The sequence below is a fragment of the Cibotium barometz genome, chromosome 20, assembly GCF_041138505.1.
Source record: "Cibotium barometz isolate CiBa-2024 chromosome 20, ASM4113850v1, whole genome shotgun sequence".
NCBI classification, from domain to species: domain Eukaryota; kingdom Viridiplantae; phylum Streptophyta; class Polypodiopsida; order Cyatheales; family Cibotiaceae; genus Cibotium; species Cibotium barometz.
Window position 1 is genome coordinate 51,031,205 of NC_141065.1, and position 17,306 is coordinate 51,048,510.

The following is a 17,306-nucleotide window of genomic DNA, read 5'->3' on the forward strand; positions in this document are numbered from 1 at the left end:
GCAACAAAGTATCTATGCCCTAAACTCTCACAACTTACATGCATGTAAACTATCAAAAAGATTCAGGGAATATAATAATAAATCCATCAGAGAAGTGACACTTTATCAAAGCAAGTTGTGCCTGCCAAATTAAAGTGTTAACCTATAAAAATCCATTCGCGAGGATTCAGAAACTCAATATCTCATAGAAAACCTACTATTGTATAGCGTAAAGAGTGTAAACAAGCCATAGCTAAATGACAAATATCTAAGAGGATGAGCTTCCGACAGAAGCTAGAACGAGAGATGCTAAATGACACCCGTGATTCACACTACAAGCTAAGTGAGTCTAACTCACCAAGATGAAGCCTCTTTTATAGTCCGAGCCGAGCAAAGAAAGCCAGCCATCATCGCCGTCATCTTTGATGAGGAATCTACAAAGAGATCATATGCAAAGTGGCCCATCGCATGCGACCAAAGCAGTATGACAATGCTATTGATTATGATAGAGCCCAACCATATGTCGTTGGTATTAAGGCCTTTAATAGCAATTGCCCAAAAAAAAAAATCGAGAGTTCCTCGACGTCAAAAAGAACTCTGTGCATGCATGCGTACGTACGTGTGTGTGTGTGTGTGTGTGTGTGAGAGAGAGAGAGAGAGAGAGAGAGAGAGATGTAATTGAACTACACAGAGGCTAAATATTACCTTTGGAAAAAACTACAACCCTTGGATGAACCACATGAAATCTTCCCACATACATTAAAAACATACAATAAAAATGCCTATAGTAGCTACATACTCATCCACAAGTACATCCATTGAAGAGAGTAGGATTTGGTTACTTCTTAGGTGTTGAGATTTTGAATAAGAGCCATTCCTTTGCAAATAAGACCATTCATTATCTTGCCTTTATTGTGGCCATCCCTTTGCAAAAGACCATTCATCATCTTGCCTTTACTGTTGCTTTCACCTTCTCTGATTTTTGTTCCTTTCGCTTAAATTGTGTTGGTGTAAGCTCTTCAATTATCCATAGCTTTGTGTATGTGGATCTAGAGGACTAAAGACTCAATATAAGGTTTTCTCCTTAAGTAATGAGGTCAAATAACTTACCCCACTTAAGAAGTTCTTGATCTCGAGTCAATTTGGTCTCTCTAGTGCTACTAAACAATCTTCAAGCATTTTCTTGCTATGGGGGGGGGGGGGGGGGAGCCATACTAATTCATGATTTTTTGCAATATGATACCCAATAACTAGAGATCATTGACGACATACATACTTCATAACGCATATAATACCGTTTTCGGTTGTTTTTTGGTTGGTTTTGACAAGAGTAATTAATCTAAATAAAGGTAAAGATCAAGTAAAGAGACTATCACTTTTCTTTCATGAAGATGACGCTAAGTTGTGTAGACCATTTGATGAATGCCATCCATATGACCTTGTAGCTTTTGTACCAAGTTACATCAAGTTGGGAAAATCTTTAAAAGGTTTCCCCGTTTCAATTTTCAAAAAAAAAGACTAAATCTTGTGAATTTTTAGAAAAAATGGGTGCCTACCATGGAATTGAACTACACCCAACTTGATTAGATCCTGTTCAAAATGTACAATACACAGGCATCAAATTCACATCTGGTCCTCCAGCAAAACCCAAATACGGGAGTACAAGATTGGTTTTATGTTTCATACACAAGTTTCACATGTGAAATTGATACCTAGCTGTAACCCCATTCTCATTGTGCTCATCATAATGGACTCTGAGTGTGTCCAAATGATGTGCTGTGAGTGTATCCAAATGAAAATTTCACCTTAAGATAAGCCTGCATGGTTGTTGATATGATTTCCTAATTTTATTCAGTGATCATGGGCAGGGATAACTAAAAGCTACAATAATAATGCATGACCAAGACACTCCACATGAAATAGTGCAAACGAGGGCGTGGCAAGGAAAGATCAGTGTGAAAAAGCCAACTAAGGGAATGTAATCTAGCTCTCTACTTTCCTTCATACTCTTACCAATGAAACCAACTTTTTCCCACTTTTTGCTGCCTTTCTGCATTTTTCTTTAGTTAGATTTCAAACACATCCAGCCGCTGCAGCGAGCAGGAATTGAACCTGCATCCTCACGCTTAGGACTCCAATTCCTTACCAACTCCACTTACACTGCTAGGGACTGCCTTTCTACATTTGTAGAAACTGGCTAATGGCACTATATGCCCATGTCATCTTGTCAACATCTCTAGTAACCACAAAGTGTTCTTCCAGCAGCTCAATGATAAAAACAACTGTGTTATCTGATCCAAGTCTAAAGCATTTCAAACACAATGCTGCCACGTGCCACATCCTTATTCAGAATTGGCCCACACGGCTTCGAACCATGGCAAGAGAGCGGTTGACCTCAATGCATGGCAAAGGACTCTGAACAGTTGCTGGAGCACCAAAAAAATGATAAAAAGCACAATTGAGTCCTTACACATGATTTCGCGTTCCTATTTGCTTCCCCAATGCTCAAACCTTTGAGTAGATCAAACTGAAGATTAGCCTATACAATAATCACAGTATGTCGTACGCATACACACTTAACCAGAACCCCATGACTGCACATGTACGTTGTAACTTCATCATGCTCCAGAACCCCTAAAGATGGGAAGAAATCACTTACCTAGTAGCATGCCATATTTTACCCAGACGAATTCAGTCCTTCTGGGTGTAGTAGACCACATGCACATCCGTTCCCACTTACACCATCACCGTCCAAGAGTATGTACAGGTGTTCTACCATAGGCAACACTCTCTGAGAAATTCTCCCAGCTCAGGTCGCTTTTAGAACTGATGCTAATAGTTCCCTGCCTCTCTTCCGTTCTTGCATTACTGCCTTGAGACTCATCTGCATGACTCTCATAAAGCTTCCCATCAGTCTGCCAAAACCTTGTATTACTATCACGATGTTGCAACTTCGACCTTTGGCTTGCCATGGGCTTTTCACTATCATTCCCTCCTCTTGTAGAATTTGGTGTAAAAGCAATGCTTGTGCTTACACATTGTGTTGCCGGATCCATCTGCGTTCTTCTGAGCAACGTATTGCCTTCGTTGCTCCGTCGCCTCATCTCAAGCTGGGGAAAACCTGGCAGATGCATTCCAGGTAGAGGGGATATCAAACACTCATTTGCAACATTTGATGCCAAATCAGCAAGCTCTGCCCTAGCCATTTCCAATCCTACAGGGGCTGTTGCTTGACAAGCAAAAGCATGTTGCGCTTTCTCCAAAATTGACTGCAAATATCTGCTTTGGGCATCAATTCGCATTTGCAGCCGCCTCTGGACCTACAGAATGCAAGAAGCAAAACACTTATAGTTGGAATCAGAACGCCTCCTCATAAAAGTGACCTTTCAAGACCTCGCAGTCTGTACAATTACCTCTAGCTGTTCATGAAGCTGCTTCTGTACCTCCATCTGTGCTTTCAGGGCATCAGCTATCTGCACGGATCTGCAAAAAATCAACTGCTACTAAGGAGATCAATCATGTGTTGAATTTAACACACTCAAACCAGGAGAGCAAGCTTACTCTTTCTGACTCTGGACAGCGTTATTAGCACCAAGAGAAGTTTTCCTACCCTGTGATGCATCCAAAGGTCCAGCTGAATTCAAACCATAGCCAAATCAGACAGTAATAGCACAAGCTATAGTGAACAGAGGATATTTATGCTACTACACTCCCTACAAAAGCAAGCAGAAAGTAAGTGAATTGAAGGGCCCCACCAGGCGGACACATCAAAAATCAAAAGGATTCCGGCCTCAGAAGGCTGCCTCACTAGGCAGCTTTTTACTTTTGTTAAGAGTGAACTAGATGGTCAACCTCCTCATCATTTTCTCGCAGAAACATATGAACTCAGCCTAAATACTAGGAGCATAAACCATACCTTCTTTGGTAGATTCAGTGTTTGCATCCCGCTGGGGTGGTTGCTTGCCTAGCCTGTACTTCTGCATGAGCACACCAAGTTGTGCCTTGGAAACTTTCAGATTGTTGAGGCACACTGAATGATAAAAGGTTTTGCTTTCTATCATTTAATGTACGGAGAGGCATGGTCCCAAATACCTGGAGGTGACTTTTTAGATGATACAATGTGAGCCCTTTTACATTCATCACCATCATGACAGACTTGGGAGTTGCCTCTGCATCAAACACAAACCATGACATATACCAATGGAAAATTCAGGTTATTTCCCAAACTAAACAAAAAGCAAAGTACAATCTTAACTCCATCAGATTCTCTTCGCAAAGCTACAGATCATCCACTCCATCCTGCATAGCATAGACTATGTGCTACAGTACATATCCTACTCCCATCATCAGCACCCACATAAACATATATCAATCTTAATGGACAAATTTCCATGTAAAAACCAGGTGAAGGGCAGACTTGGCTGCGATGAAGGCTGGCACTAAAATGAAAACACAAAATTACACAGATTTGGATAGAAAGGACCACTGAGATTTGATGTTGAATTACATGCCGCAGACTAATTCCTAACTGAGATGAATAGAGTAATCTCTACGCATCCGATTAAGCTTTGTCAGTCTCTGTAATTTAGCTATGTCATGCACCAATTTGTCTGTGCAATCCAACAATGTCAAGGCACCCTAAGCTGCTATTGAATTGAGCTACATAATAACAAGGCAACCAATGAGTTTCACTGTTTTTCAAATCAAGTCGCCCATTAAAAGCTATCAGGCAATGTCACGGCGACCCTTAATTTAAGCCATTTAAATTGAGATGAATTGTGATGCAGGTTGACTCACTGTCAGCTCCGCCCAGCTGAGCTACAGCATCGACAAAGCGGTCATGGAGGTCCGGAGTCCATCGCAGGCGGGGTTTGGGGTCTGCTGTAGCAACCACACTCATATCACCGGCGATCTTTGTTCCACACAGGGATAGCTGCTGGTGCTGTTGGGTTAAACTTGGGCCTTCCGCCATGGCCAGATTGGCGCTTGCAAACGGCGGTCGAAACATCTCTGCAAGAAAAACCTGTGCAACAATCGCAGAAAACCTTGAACCCAGGTCTGCTGAGACCCTACGCCTATCCCTCAAGAGCTAAGACCCTTACCTAACCTTCTCACTCAGGCTAGGTTTGTGTCTGCCGAAACCCTAACCCTAATCCTAATTTTGACAGTGAAATCAACGAAGAACCATTGCTTTATTGTCTTCCTGCAAAGTGGGGACCGTCCCAGCACAAGGAGCATTGTACATAAGAGGGGATTCCCATGAGACGCCCGTTCACAATCCAATGACCCCGGGGCACTCCACTCAATACAAGCATCCTCCACTCAATACAAGCATCCTCCAATTCCACCACCAACCTGTATAGACTATACTAGATACAACACCATGTGAGAAATCACAACATTGGGTGTACCACGTGAAGATGGGATCTTTCCACATGCAAAAATTGAAGCACAATCCAATGACCCCGGGGCACTCCACTCAATACAAGCATCCTCCAATTCCACCACCAACCTGTATAGACTATACTAGATACAGCACATGACAACATTGGGTGTACCACGTGAAGATGGGATCTTTCCACATGCAAAAATTGAAGCACAAAATTGTACAAAGATGAAGGATATCGGCTACCTTACTCCCTACCTACATGTCCCTACCTACATGCTCCTGTGTGAAGGCTGCTCTGATGGCTCAAGTAAAACTGTTTACCAAGGTTGTATGACTTGTGCAACGCAATGAAAGTGTATTTCCTATGCTAGTATTTGCCTAGCATGAAACTTGAAGTTAGTCATTGGCTTAGGTTGGATTGCCACCTCTTAAGTCTGGTGCAAACAATTCATCTCCACGAAACTAGGTTTGTGTTGCATGGCCTCTGTGACTTTCTTGTTATTGTTTTATGTCAAGGAGGGGGGCCTTATAGTGTGAAACTCAAAAAACTTTTGTTAGGATCAGGTGGATGGGGAGATGGACTAGGGAGACTCCCCGCCTGCGCGGCGGCGAGCTTGGCCAGTGAAGATCTCCGTCAAAGGTTCCTCATTATGTCTCACAATTATATTGTAAGAGCATCTTTGACAGGATTATTCGACATAATCCTGTCAAAGACTTCCTCATTATGTCTCACGATTATATTGTAAGAGCATCTTTGCCATGTTGTAACCGTTTAAGGGATGTTTACACACAACTTGGGTGTCAAGCCAAACCTATGTAAAAGAGTTAAAACTACCAATGGGACCCTCCATTCACTTACTCCTAGTGAGAAAAGCCTTATGAAGTATAAAGCCAAATCCTCATGTTTGTAACTCATTCTCCAACTTCCCATTCATGCAATAGAATGGAGTGTTCCCCCCACTCTCCCTTGCAACCCTTGTGAGTGCATATGGGCATGTCATTACTTTAGGATTCGGGAAGACAATGCCCTCTTCTAGATCTCTTGGTCTCTTCCTTCTTCTTCTTCCTCTTCTCTTCTTGTGTGTTGTTAACCACTCTGTAGGTTAACATGGCTTCACCTGCCCAACCTACTGTAAGGCGATTTGCCATCTTACCCGTGCAAATGGGCACTTATCTTTTGTAAAACGGTGTTGGAACATATAAAGTGACCTTACCCTATACTAAACGTCAAATAGGGAAAGTCTAAGGACTTAGTGTGCATACTTTCTTAAGACTAGTAATACAATCTAGACCATTTTTAAGTTTGGTTGGCCTAGTGTAAGTCATTGTTTGTAATAAACAGTACATAATCATTTCCTTACAATAGTTTACTTGTGATTTCTCCTCTTCCCTTTTCTTGCTTGCTTGTATACCATTGAATCTTGCTTGCTTAATGGATGCATGATATATAGGTTTGATTGTAGGTTTTCCTCTTGCATTAGCTTCTCCTTCTTCCCCCGGCTTTTGTGAGAGAGAGAACCACCACAAAGATCTCTTGTTACACGCACCACACTTCACACGTGCATTTGCACATGTGCCCACACCTTCACATAATTCACATGCATGTGTGCATGTTGCACTACGCGTGCACATTCACTTACACATGCACACGTACAAGCACATACACCCACCCCCATGCCACACCTACAAGCACATACACCCACCCCCATGCCACACCTACATGCACATGCATGTGCACATACCTACAATCCCTGTGTGCACATTCATGCATTTGCCCGTGCACACACCCTGCACATGTGAACACCACCCATACGCCGACTATAGCTACATATCCCCGGGTACTCCTTCCTCATTTGAACCTCATTACAAGCATTGTTACTGCACTGAGAGCAAGAGAGGGAGCCGCTAAACCCTACAAAATTGCACAAGCAAGGCCGCCGACCTCTAAAAGAAATACAACGCTCAAGACTAGTGAGAGCCCTCAACAACATAGGGAGTGAGAGTTTTGCTTCAAAGCTACACAGGGAGAATCAACTTGCAGAAGACCCACAAAGTGATAGAGGGACAAGTTCAACATAAATCCCTGCCATTCACTACCTTTAGAGCATATTGTAGCTACAAGAAGAGGGGCACATAAATTGCACACACACAGAGAGAGAGAGAGAGAGAGAGAGAGAGAGAGAGAGAGAGAGAGAGAGAGAGAGAGAGAGATTTCTCCTACTTTGTTTATATTTGCCTTTGTCTGTTGCGCATGGAATACTAGAGCCTACAAGTGTAATGTTGCACATAGTCTACTGCCATGTTTGTGTGGTGCTATTAAAGTCTCATGACTGATCTCTGCCAATGACTCACTATGTGAGAGAGAGAGAGAGATTACTTTTCAAGAGGGTTAAGAGAGCATATGTGAATGAGAGAGGCATTGCTAAGTGGTTGAGAGCAAGAGAAGAGAGCTAGAGGGTGTGTGTGTGTGTGTGTGGCAAAACTGGTAATGTGGCAACTCATGTGATGTTACTTGAGCAAAACCCATGACTTGGCAGCTTGCATGATGTCACTCAGGCAGAACGGGCGATGTGGCATCCTGTTTGATGTCACTTGATGTCACTTGGGCGAAATGGGTGGCATGGCATTTTGCATGATTTCACTCAGGCAAAACAGGTAACATGGCATCCCGTGTGATTTCACTCAGGCAAAACGTGACATGGCATCCCGTGTGATTTCACTCAGGCAAAACGTGACATGGCATCTCACGTGATGTCATTCAGGTGGAACGGGTGACTGACACCTTGTTGGCAAGGGACTGTGTCTACACCAAGTGTTAGACTTGAATTTGGTATGTTGGGGACTTGATGTTTGTGCTCAGATCAAGTGGGCGTTCTACATCCACATGCACGATCAATTGGTCTTCTATTTCTCAGCCTAGTGTTTGCATGTATAAGCATGGAAGCCAGTGGAGAGTAGCATGCATTTGACATAACACTAGGGATTGGGGAACGAGAAGTTGGTGGATACAACACCAACACTTATCTGTTTGGATTCAACTTGGAGTATGGACAGAGAGACATGATTATGATATCTGGACTTATGGGATTGTTTTGTCTCACCCTATTTGGGACATAATTTTGATATTGGAATTATGGAGACATATAGTCTCGCCCATTTATTTGGGACATGGATTCTTTCAATTATATTGGATTTTTAAGGTTGTCTCGTATCTCCCACTTGATGGAACATGATTATATCTTGGATATATGGCTTAAACTTTAAAGTTGCGGAGAACTTTTAAGAAGCTAGGGAGGATGTCCACCAACGTGGACATTTCTAGTAGGAAAGGGATCTACTGGACTCGAGGATGTCTAAACATTTGGAAAAAGTACAAGCTTTTGGAATGGGGGATTATCCTTAAATACAAAGCATCACTTCTAAAATCTAGGAGGATTACTGTTTTGGACAACCTCGAATGGAAATTACGTTCATGTCATTACATCCATAAGCTAGGAGAATGGGGGAGTTGTTGAAGCACCTTTGACATAATGTCTATGAGTTGAGATATTTTTAGAGATGTAGTTGGATCAAAGTGAGACAAGTGGCCTCACACTTACCACCTTAGCTCTTCATTTATCATTATAGCCTTCACTTTCCATTTTTTAATTCATGGTAGCCCTAAATCTATAAATTGGAGACCTCTATCTTCATTTAGAGGAGGCTCTCTTGCTTACAAACTAGCCTCTATTATCATGGTGGCTTGCATTCTTGTCTACAACACTTAATGGAGAGTTTCTACTTTCCACTCCTCTTAACGGAAGGTTTCTCTATTGCTTTAGCCTCTTAATGGTTGTAGCAATTGATTTATGTACTATACCATCTGCATTAAGTGATGTACTAGTTGATTTGAGGGTTTTACACCAACCCATGTACTTGATGTACTGGCTGAATGCAGTGGCTGAATGCAGAGTTGTACCTACTGTTTTAGATTCTGTACCTATTTTACCAACCCATGTTATTGCTTTATTGGTTGATTGGAGAGTTGCGCCTACCGTGTTCTAGCTCTATTGCATGAGACCCATGGTTTTTGGGGAAGAATGAGTACCCACATGGATGTATATGGATTATATTGTTGGCTCGACATTTCTATAGCATGTGTTGTAGTATCGGCTCAATTTTATAGTTACCTTGCATTGGGATGTGTTATGACATTTGTATATGGATAATCTAGCATCTCCCATGGGGAGAGTAAGGCCTTCAAAGCTTGTACATGATATTTTATCCTTGGGTAATAAAATACTCTAAGGGGGGACAACCCATTTCAGCCTCTATGGTGTTAGCTTTGCACATCTCTTTTACAATTGTGTGGATGAAGTGGCATATGTTAAGGCTTTGACTAATTTAAGTGTGTTTAATTGCATTAATGGTCAAGTGTTTAATTGCATTAATGGTCAAGTGTTTTGTGAAAACCCCCCATCGGGTCCTTTTGCAAGTTACAGACGCACATCAACACTATCACTTCCTTTTGAGTAACACCCATGTATCAAAATCCTTCTCAACTAGACTACCTCACATGAAGTAAATCATGCTGCCTTGTACTCAGCACTGTAGGCTGCTTCTTACTGCTCCAAGATGTAATTCCAAACCTAATAAAAAATTTGTTACCAAAAATATATTTTTTGCCACCATAATCTCCTACATAATCTTAGCCACAAAATCCAATCAAGGTATCGCTTGTGATGCCACACCCAATGGTACCTTTGATGTACTTTAACACCCGCATCTTGTATCACCACCCAAGACTATAGTACTATATGAATAATGGTCAATCTAGCTATGGAAGAGAATGTCTAAACTCTTTGACCTATACAAAGCCCTTTGCCATAAGCCTTGCCTTGTTCATACTTGTCCTTAGCTTTCTCAACCCACTTGGTGCTAGTAACCTTCCATTTTTTGCAGAGCATATAAGATCCCAAGTGTGGTTTCTTATAATTGAGACATACTTTGATTGTATGCCCCCCCTCCCTCCAATTTAGATCTCAAGAACTTATTGTGCTTTAGAAGCTGTGATGGTATGCTAAAAATCAGGGTCGTCACACCGAATCAGTGACATTGGTGATGATGTCATATAACATATTTGCATTGCTTTACCTCCATGTCAAAATGAGAGCAAGATCTGGTGATATGGTCTATAATGGATCAGCTTGATTTAGTGTAAGGCCCGGCTTTGCATTAACCCTTATTGTGGTTCAGTTTCTTATAACTCATATAAATCAAGAATGGATCTGAACTTAAACTTCAAAGAGTATAATTTGTCCATCCAACTTCCCATCACCAAAAAATGGAGGGCATACATGAGCATCTACGTTATTTGTGAATTGGGCCATCTCTCTAAATCTTCCTTCAAATGGCAAACTACCAACACAAGCTTTGCCTAGAGCCTAAAATCAGATACCATGTAAGAAAACACAATAGCAAAAGAATAATCTTCACAATACAAAGCACTAAATTTCATAAAGGATAATATTACAAAATACAATAGTTTAAAAATAATCTTCACAATACAAAGCACTGAATTGCAAAAAGAACAATATTACAAATCTTAAATACCATGTAAGAAAACACAATAGTAGAAGAATAATCTTCACAATATACAGCACTGAATCTCATAAAGAACAATATTACAAAACACAATAGCAACATAATCTTCACAATACAAAGCACTAAATTGCAAAAATAATAATATGACTCCTCATAAACTTTGATTAATTTATGGTTTTTTTCCCAACACCCACCACATAGGAACTTTGATAGTGATCTAGATAGACTTTGAATGAGAAATGTCTTATAAGCGTCTTGAACACAATGAACCCGATGATGAACAAAGGCTGCCAAACTCGTCTATATGTATAGTGCCCAGGGCTGGCATCAGGTCATAACGGCTCTCCAACCATATCTCATAAGGACCTAGCTAGCTCCCTCAGCCATTTGGGACTGTATGGACCCTCAAATAGGCCCTACAACCCAAGAACAATGTGTCCTTGCATCATTGTCCACAACACTCACAAATGTGGTCACATAGCCCACACAAACATGCATTCTACTTCAGAAATATTGCCAAGTGTATATAAGTTGTCTCCTAACCATATGGTTACATTTCACCACCATCTAATGTTTAAACTAGGATCTGGAAAAAGCAAGTGTATATAAGTTGTCTCCTAACCATATGGTTACATTTCACCACCATCTAATGTTTAAACTAGGATCTGGAAAAAGCAGGTGTGTGCGGGTGCTCACTACAATGGCTACTCCTCATTTAGGGGGCCTTAATGGAGAAACTCGTCTCTTTTTTAAACAATCATTAGGACAATAAATGTACTATAATTGAGAATCTTGAAGGATATCATTATATTATTTCTTTTGTCCACCTCATTACCTTAATTTTTTAATAAAACTACTTTTCTATTTTTGAGTTACCTTCATGCCATTTATATGAAGGTAAGATGTGAAGAAAGTTTTAATATGTAAACACTTATTGTAACTAAAGTCAATCACATATGAAACCTTGAAATGTGTCGTAGTACAATCAATTATATATTTTCTTTGGTTGCTTCCCAAAATCTTCATCTTATTAGCAGTTTATCAAAAACAAATTCAATGTCTTAAATTTCTATCACTAAACAAAATCTCACTATATGAAAGTAAAGGTAACCTCTCCATTTGTATCTAAACTTTGTGGTGGTGAAGATGCCCTAGAGTTAGAATATTCCTCTTCCATGATGATAACTTGTGAAGCTAGTAGATCACATTTACCATTGGTCTCTAGTGGCTCTTTTAGTGACCCTTTGGTGGTTTTAGAGGACTTTCTTTGAGAGCAAATAGCCATATGCCCCAACTTTTCTTGCTCTTCAATAATGTTTTGGAGATATCTACCTTGTGCTTCAATTCGCAACTGCAATTGACGTTGTACCTAAAATGCGGTTAGCTAAGATTAGCATTTCAAATTTAGATAATGAAAACCAAAAGCTATGCACTTATATAACTTTAGGACTAAAGTCAACAAAAACTATGGTGCTTAATAAGCCATAAGTTGGAACCTTAAATGTGAGTTAAAGCTATATGACTCGATATATCATTTATAAGGTATTCAATTATGCCAAAGTACCAAAATTAAGGATCTAGCATGAAAAGTGGTGAATGGAATATCTTGTTCATGTATGAGATATATAAAATAGATTTTGCAAGCGCATGCAAGTTCAAGATTTGTTATGCATGAGATATATCTATCTATCTATCTATCTATATCTCATGTAAGTGCATGCATGTTCAAGATTTGTTATGCATGATATATATATATATATATATATATATATATATATATATATATATATATATATATATATATATATACTACAAGTGCATCAATGTTCAAGATTTGTTATGTAACACTCAATGCCCAACTTCTTTTTAGTGGTTGATTAGCACCCATTTTTGTTAATACATGAAAGGGATCGGAAAGTGATTAATAATACCACAATCAAATAGTACAAACCTCAAGTTGCTCTTGCAATCGCTTTTGCACTTCCACATGCACGCGCAGGGTTTCACTTAAATGGATACCTCTAAATAAATAAACATTGCTAATTGATTATAATAATATCTTGATCCCTATTCTATAAATAAACATTACTAAATGATTTCAATAACATTTTATCAAAGTGAATTGCCCTCTATTCTATAAATTTGAAAAGAAGAGAGTTCGAGTAAGGTTTTAGTAGCACATACGATGCTCCATTTGCATCCTCCATCATGCTGGAGGTACTCTTCCTACTACCTATTCGAAACAAGATACCACTTAAACCAAAAGGTATAGTGCATATCATTACATGAAAAAATCACAGAAGCTTGCATTTATCATTCTTACATTTAAGTTGTGGTCCATGGTCTGGAATATACTTGGCAAGTCGATATTTCTTTAGGGGGACACCCACGATAAAATCTTGTGAGCTACTATGATACTTCAAAGTTTTTATTGGTATTAAAATGAATTTATGATTGTTTTTAAAACATGGGGAAGAAAACAATGCCTTTTAGAACATTAGAAATAAGTAAAATTAAGACCTGTAAGTGACTCTTGATGTGGTAAATGGTCAACCCTGGAACACCCATCATTTTTAGCACTCCTTTAGGTGTGGCTCCTATAACGAGAAAACTCAAAGTAGTTAACCTACATGGATTCATTCACAAGTTGTAAGTTGTAAATTAAAATGACAATCCATACAACCAATAGTCGCATGTAGTTAACCTACATGGATTCATTCACAAGTTGTAAGTTGTAAATTAAAATGATAATCCATACAACCAATAGTCTCATAACAAGCCAATGGGAATTGGAATGAGCATGATAGTGTGACACATATAAAAGTCCTAAGTGTTTACCTTGACTCTCTATACCCAATTAATGATGGTTCTCCATCCAATCACAACATTAGGGGGGATTCCAAAACAAAGGATTTTCTAGAGCACGTCCTTTATTTTTCAAAAGAATAACCAATGGTCTAAATACATTCACGTCATTTCTTTTTTTGAGAAATCTTGCATTACACCCATGCCTCATCTCTCTCTCTCTCTCTCTCTCTCTCTCTCTCTCTCTCTCTCTCTCTCTCTCTCTCTCTCTCTCTCTCTCTCTCTCTCTCTCTCTCTCGACAAGCCATTGCTTGATTTCAAGCATCAAACCTCCTATGAATTTATAAGTGAATAAGAGAAAAGCGAGGAACAGGTTGGTTATATTTTGGCACTAGCAAGAACAAGGGTTGCATAGGAATGTTTAGAGTGGCATTGTGTTGGAAATATGAAAGATCAAAGACTTTCCTTTTATGTCTATAACCTACACTAAATATCTCCAAAAATATGAATTATGCAAACATAATAAACCTATACTTAAAATTCTTTTTTTTGTTGACAGGACCTTACTTAAACATATGCACTCCATCACCAATAATTCGTAATCTTTTGTAGGATAAGCCAATCATTGCGAAGACTTAATAGGTGGCTAAGGCAATGTGCTAAACCATGAATACACAAATATAGTACTTATTAGGACAACGCATGTGTGCTATATGCATGGTAGATAGACATGTGGACTACCTTTCCCCTCCCATGTAACTTAGTCCACAATTCCCCGCATGCCACCTCACAAACTCCGCCCCTCGACATTTGCTCAACTCAACCAAATATTCCCCTCTTGTGTTATCTAAGCTCCACCTTCTTTTCGGTTGCAACCCCTCACAACATACTAAAATGCAACTGAAAACTCGACCCTGGGAACATGTAACCTTCTAATTGCACTTCTGCTCTGTAGTGAAGGTGCTCGGAATTGATACCTTGCATATGTATTGTTTTTTTTTTAGTTGGACGATTTTTATTACATGAGGGTCCCGCATACCTTGCATATGTATTGTTGTGCATAAGTGTTCACTCAGTAATGGAGAAAGAGAAGGTGCTCATAATTGATAACTTGCAATTGATTGTTGAGCATAAGTGTTCATTAAGAGAGAGAGAGAGAGAGAGAGAGAGAGAGAGAGAGAGGAGAGAGAGAAGAGAGAGAGAGAGAGAGAGAGACTTCTTCAAGAGAGCTTGTTGTGCTCATAGAGGGATTTGTGCATTAAGGGTATGGGAAGGGCCTCTTAAGTAAGGGGGTGTTCATAGAGGGTTTGGTGCATTAGAGCCTCTTAAGTAGGGGGTGATTGGTTTATTAAAGAAAATGTGAAGAAGAAGGAAATAGTGGCTTACTGTCAGCACCGCCAAGCTGTGCGACCGCACTGACAAACTGCTCATGGAGTTGTGGAGTCCAACGCAGCCTCTGCTTGGCTGACATGGGACGTGCCATAGATGAGGGGCCTTCTTCATGATCTGCCCCACACATTTCCAGCTCGAAATCCATCTGCGATTACCAACATCATCAACTTAATCAGTTGCATTATAGCGCAGATTAATGCGTCCAGTCAGTGCCTGGAAGAAAGAATCTGTATTTACCGCATAAGAAGCGTTGTCTGATCTGTATATTATCAAACGGTTCGCCGATCGACCTGCAGTGAAATGAACCTTTTGCCTGTCTAATTGGAGAGAAGGAAGTGAGGCAAACAGTGGTGTTATTTACGAAGGTGGGCGGAAAAAGCTAAGCAAAGGGATCAGCATGGTGCAATATGAGCAAAGCTATCTCACTCTCTTGGGCTCCAGGTAATAGGTTTGGGCGAGAAACTGCAATTTGAAGCGAGAATGCATGGAAAAAGCAAGCTATAGATTGAAAATAAAAAGAAGCCCAATTCAGCAGAAAAAGCATAGCATTAAAGGAGATTAAGATAAGATGAATTGTTAAAAACTTCGTCCATTTGAGCTTAGGGTTTGTAAGGTTTTGTATTAGTTTTGTGTATGTGCGTGAGAGAGAGGGAGAGAGGGAGAGGGAGGGGGAGACAGAGATTACCGGCAATAGGCGGTGGCCTAACCGGATCTATGCCGGACCTCATGCTGCCGTTTTTCTTTCTTTACGCTTAGGACATCCCTTCATAGCGCTTTGGGTGGTTTCACATCATGGCCCCATGGCCCCAATGAAAAGCTTTGAAATAATTTCCCTCTGCTCGTGACTAATTTTTTAGCACCCAAGTTGGTCTTTCTCACACTGTGTGCGTGAGAAAGTGTCCTTTCTGCTCCCTGGTCCACATGTCCTTGTCGATAATAAGAGGGTATTTACATGTTGTTGTAACAGGGTATAATAGGGTGCACTGGCCCCATGGCCCCAATGAAAAGCTTTGAAATAATTTCCCTCTGCTTCATGACTATTTTTTTAGCACCCAAGTTGGTCTTTCTCACACTGTGTGTGTGTGTGAAAGTGTCCTTTTTGCTCCCTGGTCCACATGTCCTTGTCAATAATAAGAGGGTATTTACATGTCCTTGTCGATAATAACAGGGTATAATAGGGTGCACTTGACTCCTTAAAAACTTCCACTTGGGCTTAAATATCACATTTCATCCACCTTTTACATTAGAGATGGGCACAATCAATACCTCTAGCTTGTGCGTGTGCATTGCTCATGAAAAGGTGACACCTTCTACTTGGCCATTACCTCTGAAATTTCCCCCTTGGGTTATTTAAAAGTGTGTGCACAAGTTAATTAAAATTTTTGATCAAGAGCATTACAACCAAAGCTAAGATAACCCACTTTTTAGTTTCACATAATCAAAAGAAGTTGTCTCGAAGTTATGCATATGCACAAAGTCCAAAGGGAAAATCCTTAAGAACGAAGCCCTGGCTAGTAAATTTGGAATATATAATAATGATTGCTACCCACCAATAGATTCCCCTCTATCTCTACAAAGGCTACATCATGGCACTTGGTTGACGCAAGTCTGACTTATTTATTGGAAACTATTTTGGTTCCTGGAATATATGATGCAGTTTGTTTCCCAAAGCTTACAGAATATGACCTCGCAAGCGAGGTCGCGTTGTCTTTCACACCCTAGCAAGATCTTCCACCTTCTATGTGTGTTGAAAAAGGCCCTAGTGATATGTGCCATCCATCACGTCTTTGCTTGATGCCATGTGGAGAGATTCTAGGGAACACTATGACATGTGGAGTAACAGTATTGCATGGTCTCCACCCTTTGCTATCTATGCCTTTTCTTAATGCCAAGTAGAAATATATAGGGAAAGAAGAGAGAGAGAGAGAGAGAGAGAGAGAGAGAGAGAGAGAGGATGGCAAAGGTAATATAATTACAAGTTGTATTGCTAGCATCTAAAGCCTCAATGTCTCATAATGAAGTGAAGAGAAGTAAGTAGAAACAAGACAAAGACATACCATGAATTTGATATATTCAAAACTTCTAGTTGTGGAAATACATATACTAGTAGCTTCCAATTTTCTAAGTTTTAGTTGACCTATTTAAATAAGCAAGACCT

At 40.1% G+C, this 17,306-nt stretch overlaps 1 protein-coding gene across 1 annotated transcript; it reads right to left on the reverse strand.

The window, feature by feature from the left end:
• Positions 1-1,540: 1,540 nt before the first annotated feature.
• LOC147627994 (uncharacterized) lies at positions 1,541-15,781 on the reverse strand. The gene is made up of 14 exons (XM_086814292.1): positions 15,386-15,781; positions 15,143-15,293; positions 13,472-13,548; positions 13,275-13,323; positions 13,136-13,184; positions 12,903-12,972; positions 12,043-12,320; positions 11,828-11,891; positions 4,777-5,068; positions 4,072-4,148; positions 3,896-3,956; positions 3,541-3,613; positions 3,393-3,462; positions 1,541-3,299 (listed from the first exon to the last, which is right to left on the reverse strand). Exons 2-14 carry the CDS (start codon positions 15,291-15,293, stop codon positions 2,724-2,726), a joined length of 1,887 nt encoding a protein of 628 aa, XP_086670418.1. The 5' UTR covers positions 15,386-15,781; the 3' UTR covers positions 1,541-2,723.
• Between the last annotated feature and the right edge of the window lie 1,525 nt (positions 15,782-17,306).

Coding starts and splice junctions, on each gene's coding strand:
- LOC147627994 (XM_086814292.1), bottom strand. CDS start 15,293: ATGGATTTCGAGCTGGAAATGTGTGGGGCAGATCATGAAGAAGGCCCC. Junction 5,069..11,827: donor TTCATATAAATGGCATGAAG/GTAACTCAAAAA, acceptor TAAGGGTCTTAG/CTCTTGAGGGATAGGCGTAG. Junction 3,614..3,895: donor CACTGAATCTACCAAAGAAG/GTATGGTTTATG, acceptor GTTTGAATTCAG/CTGGACCTTTGGATGCATCA.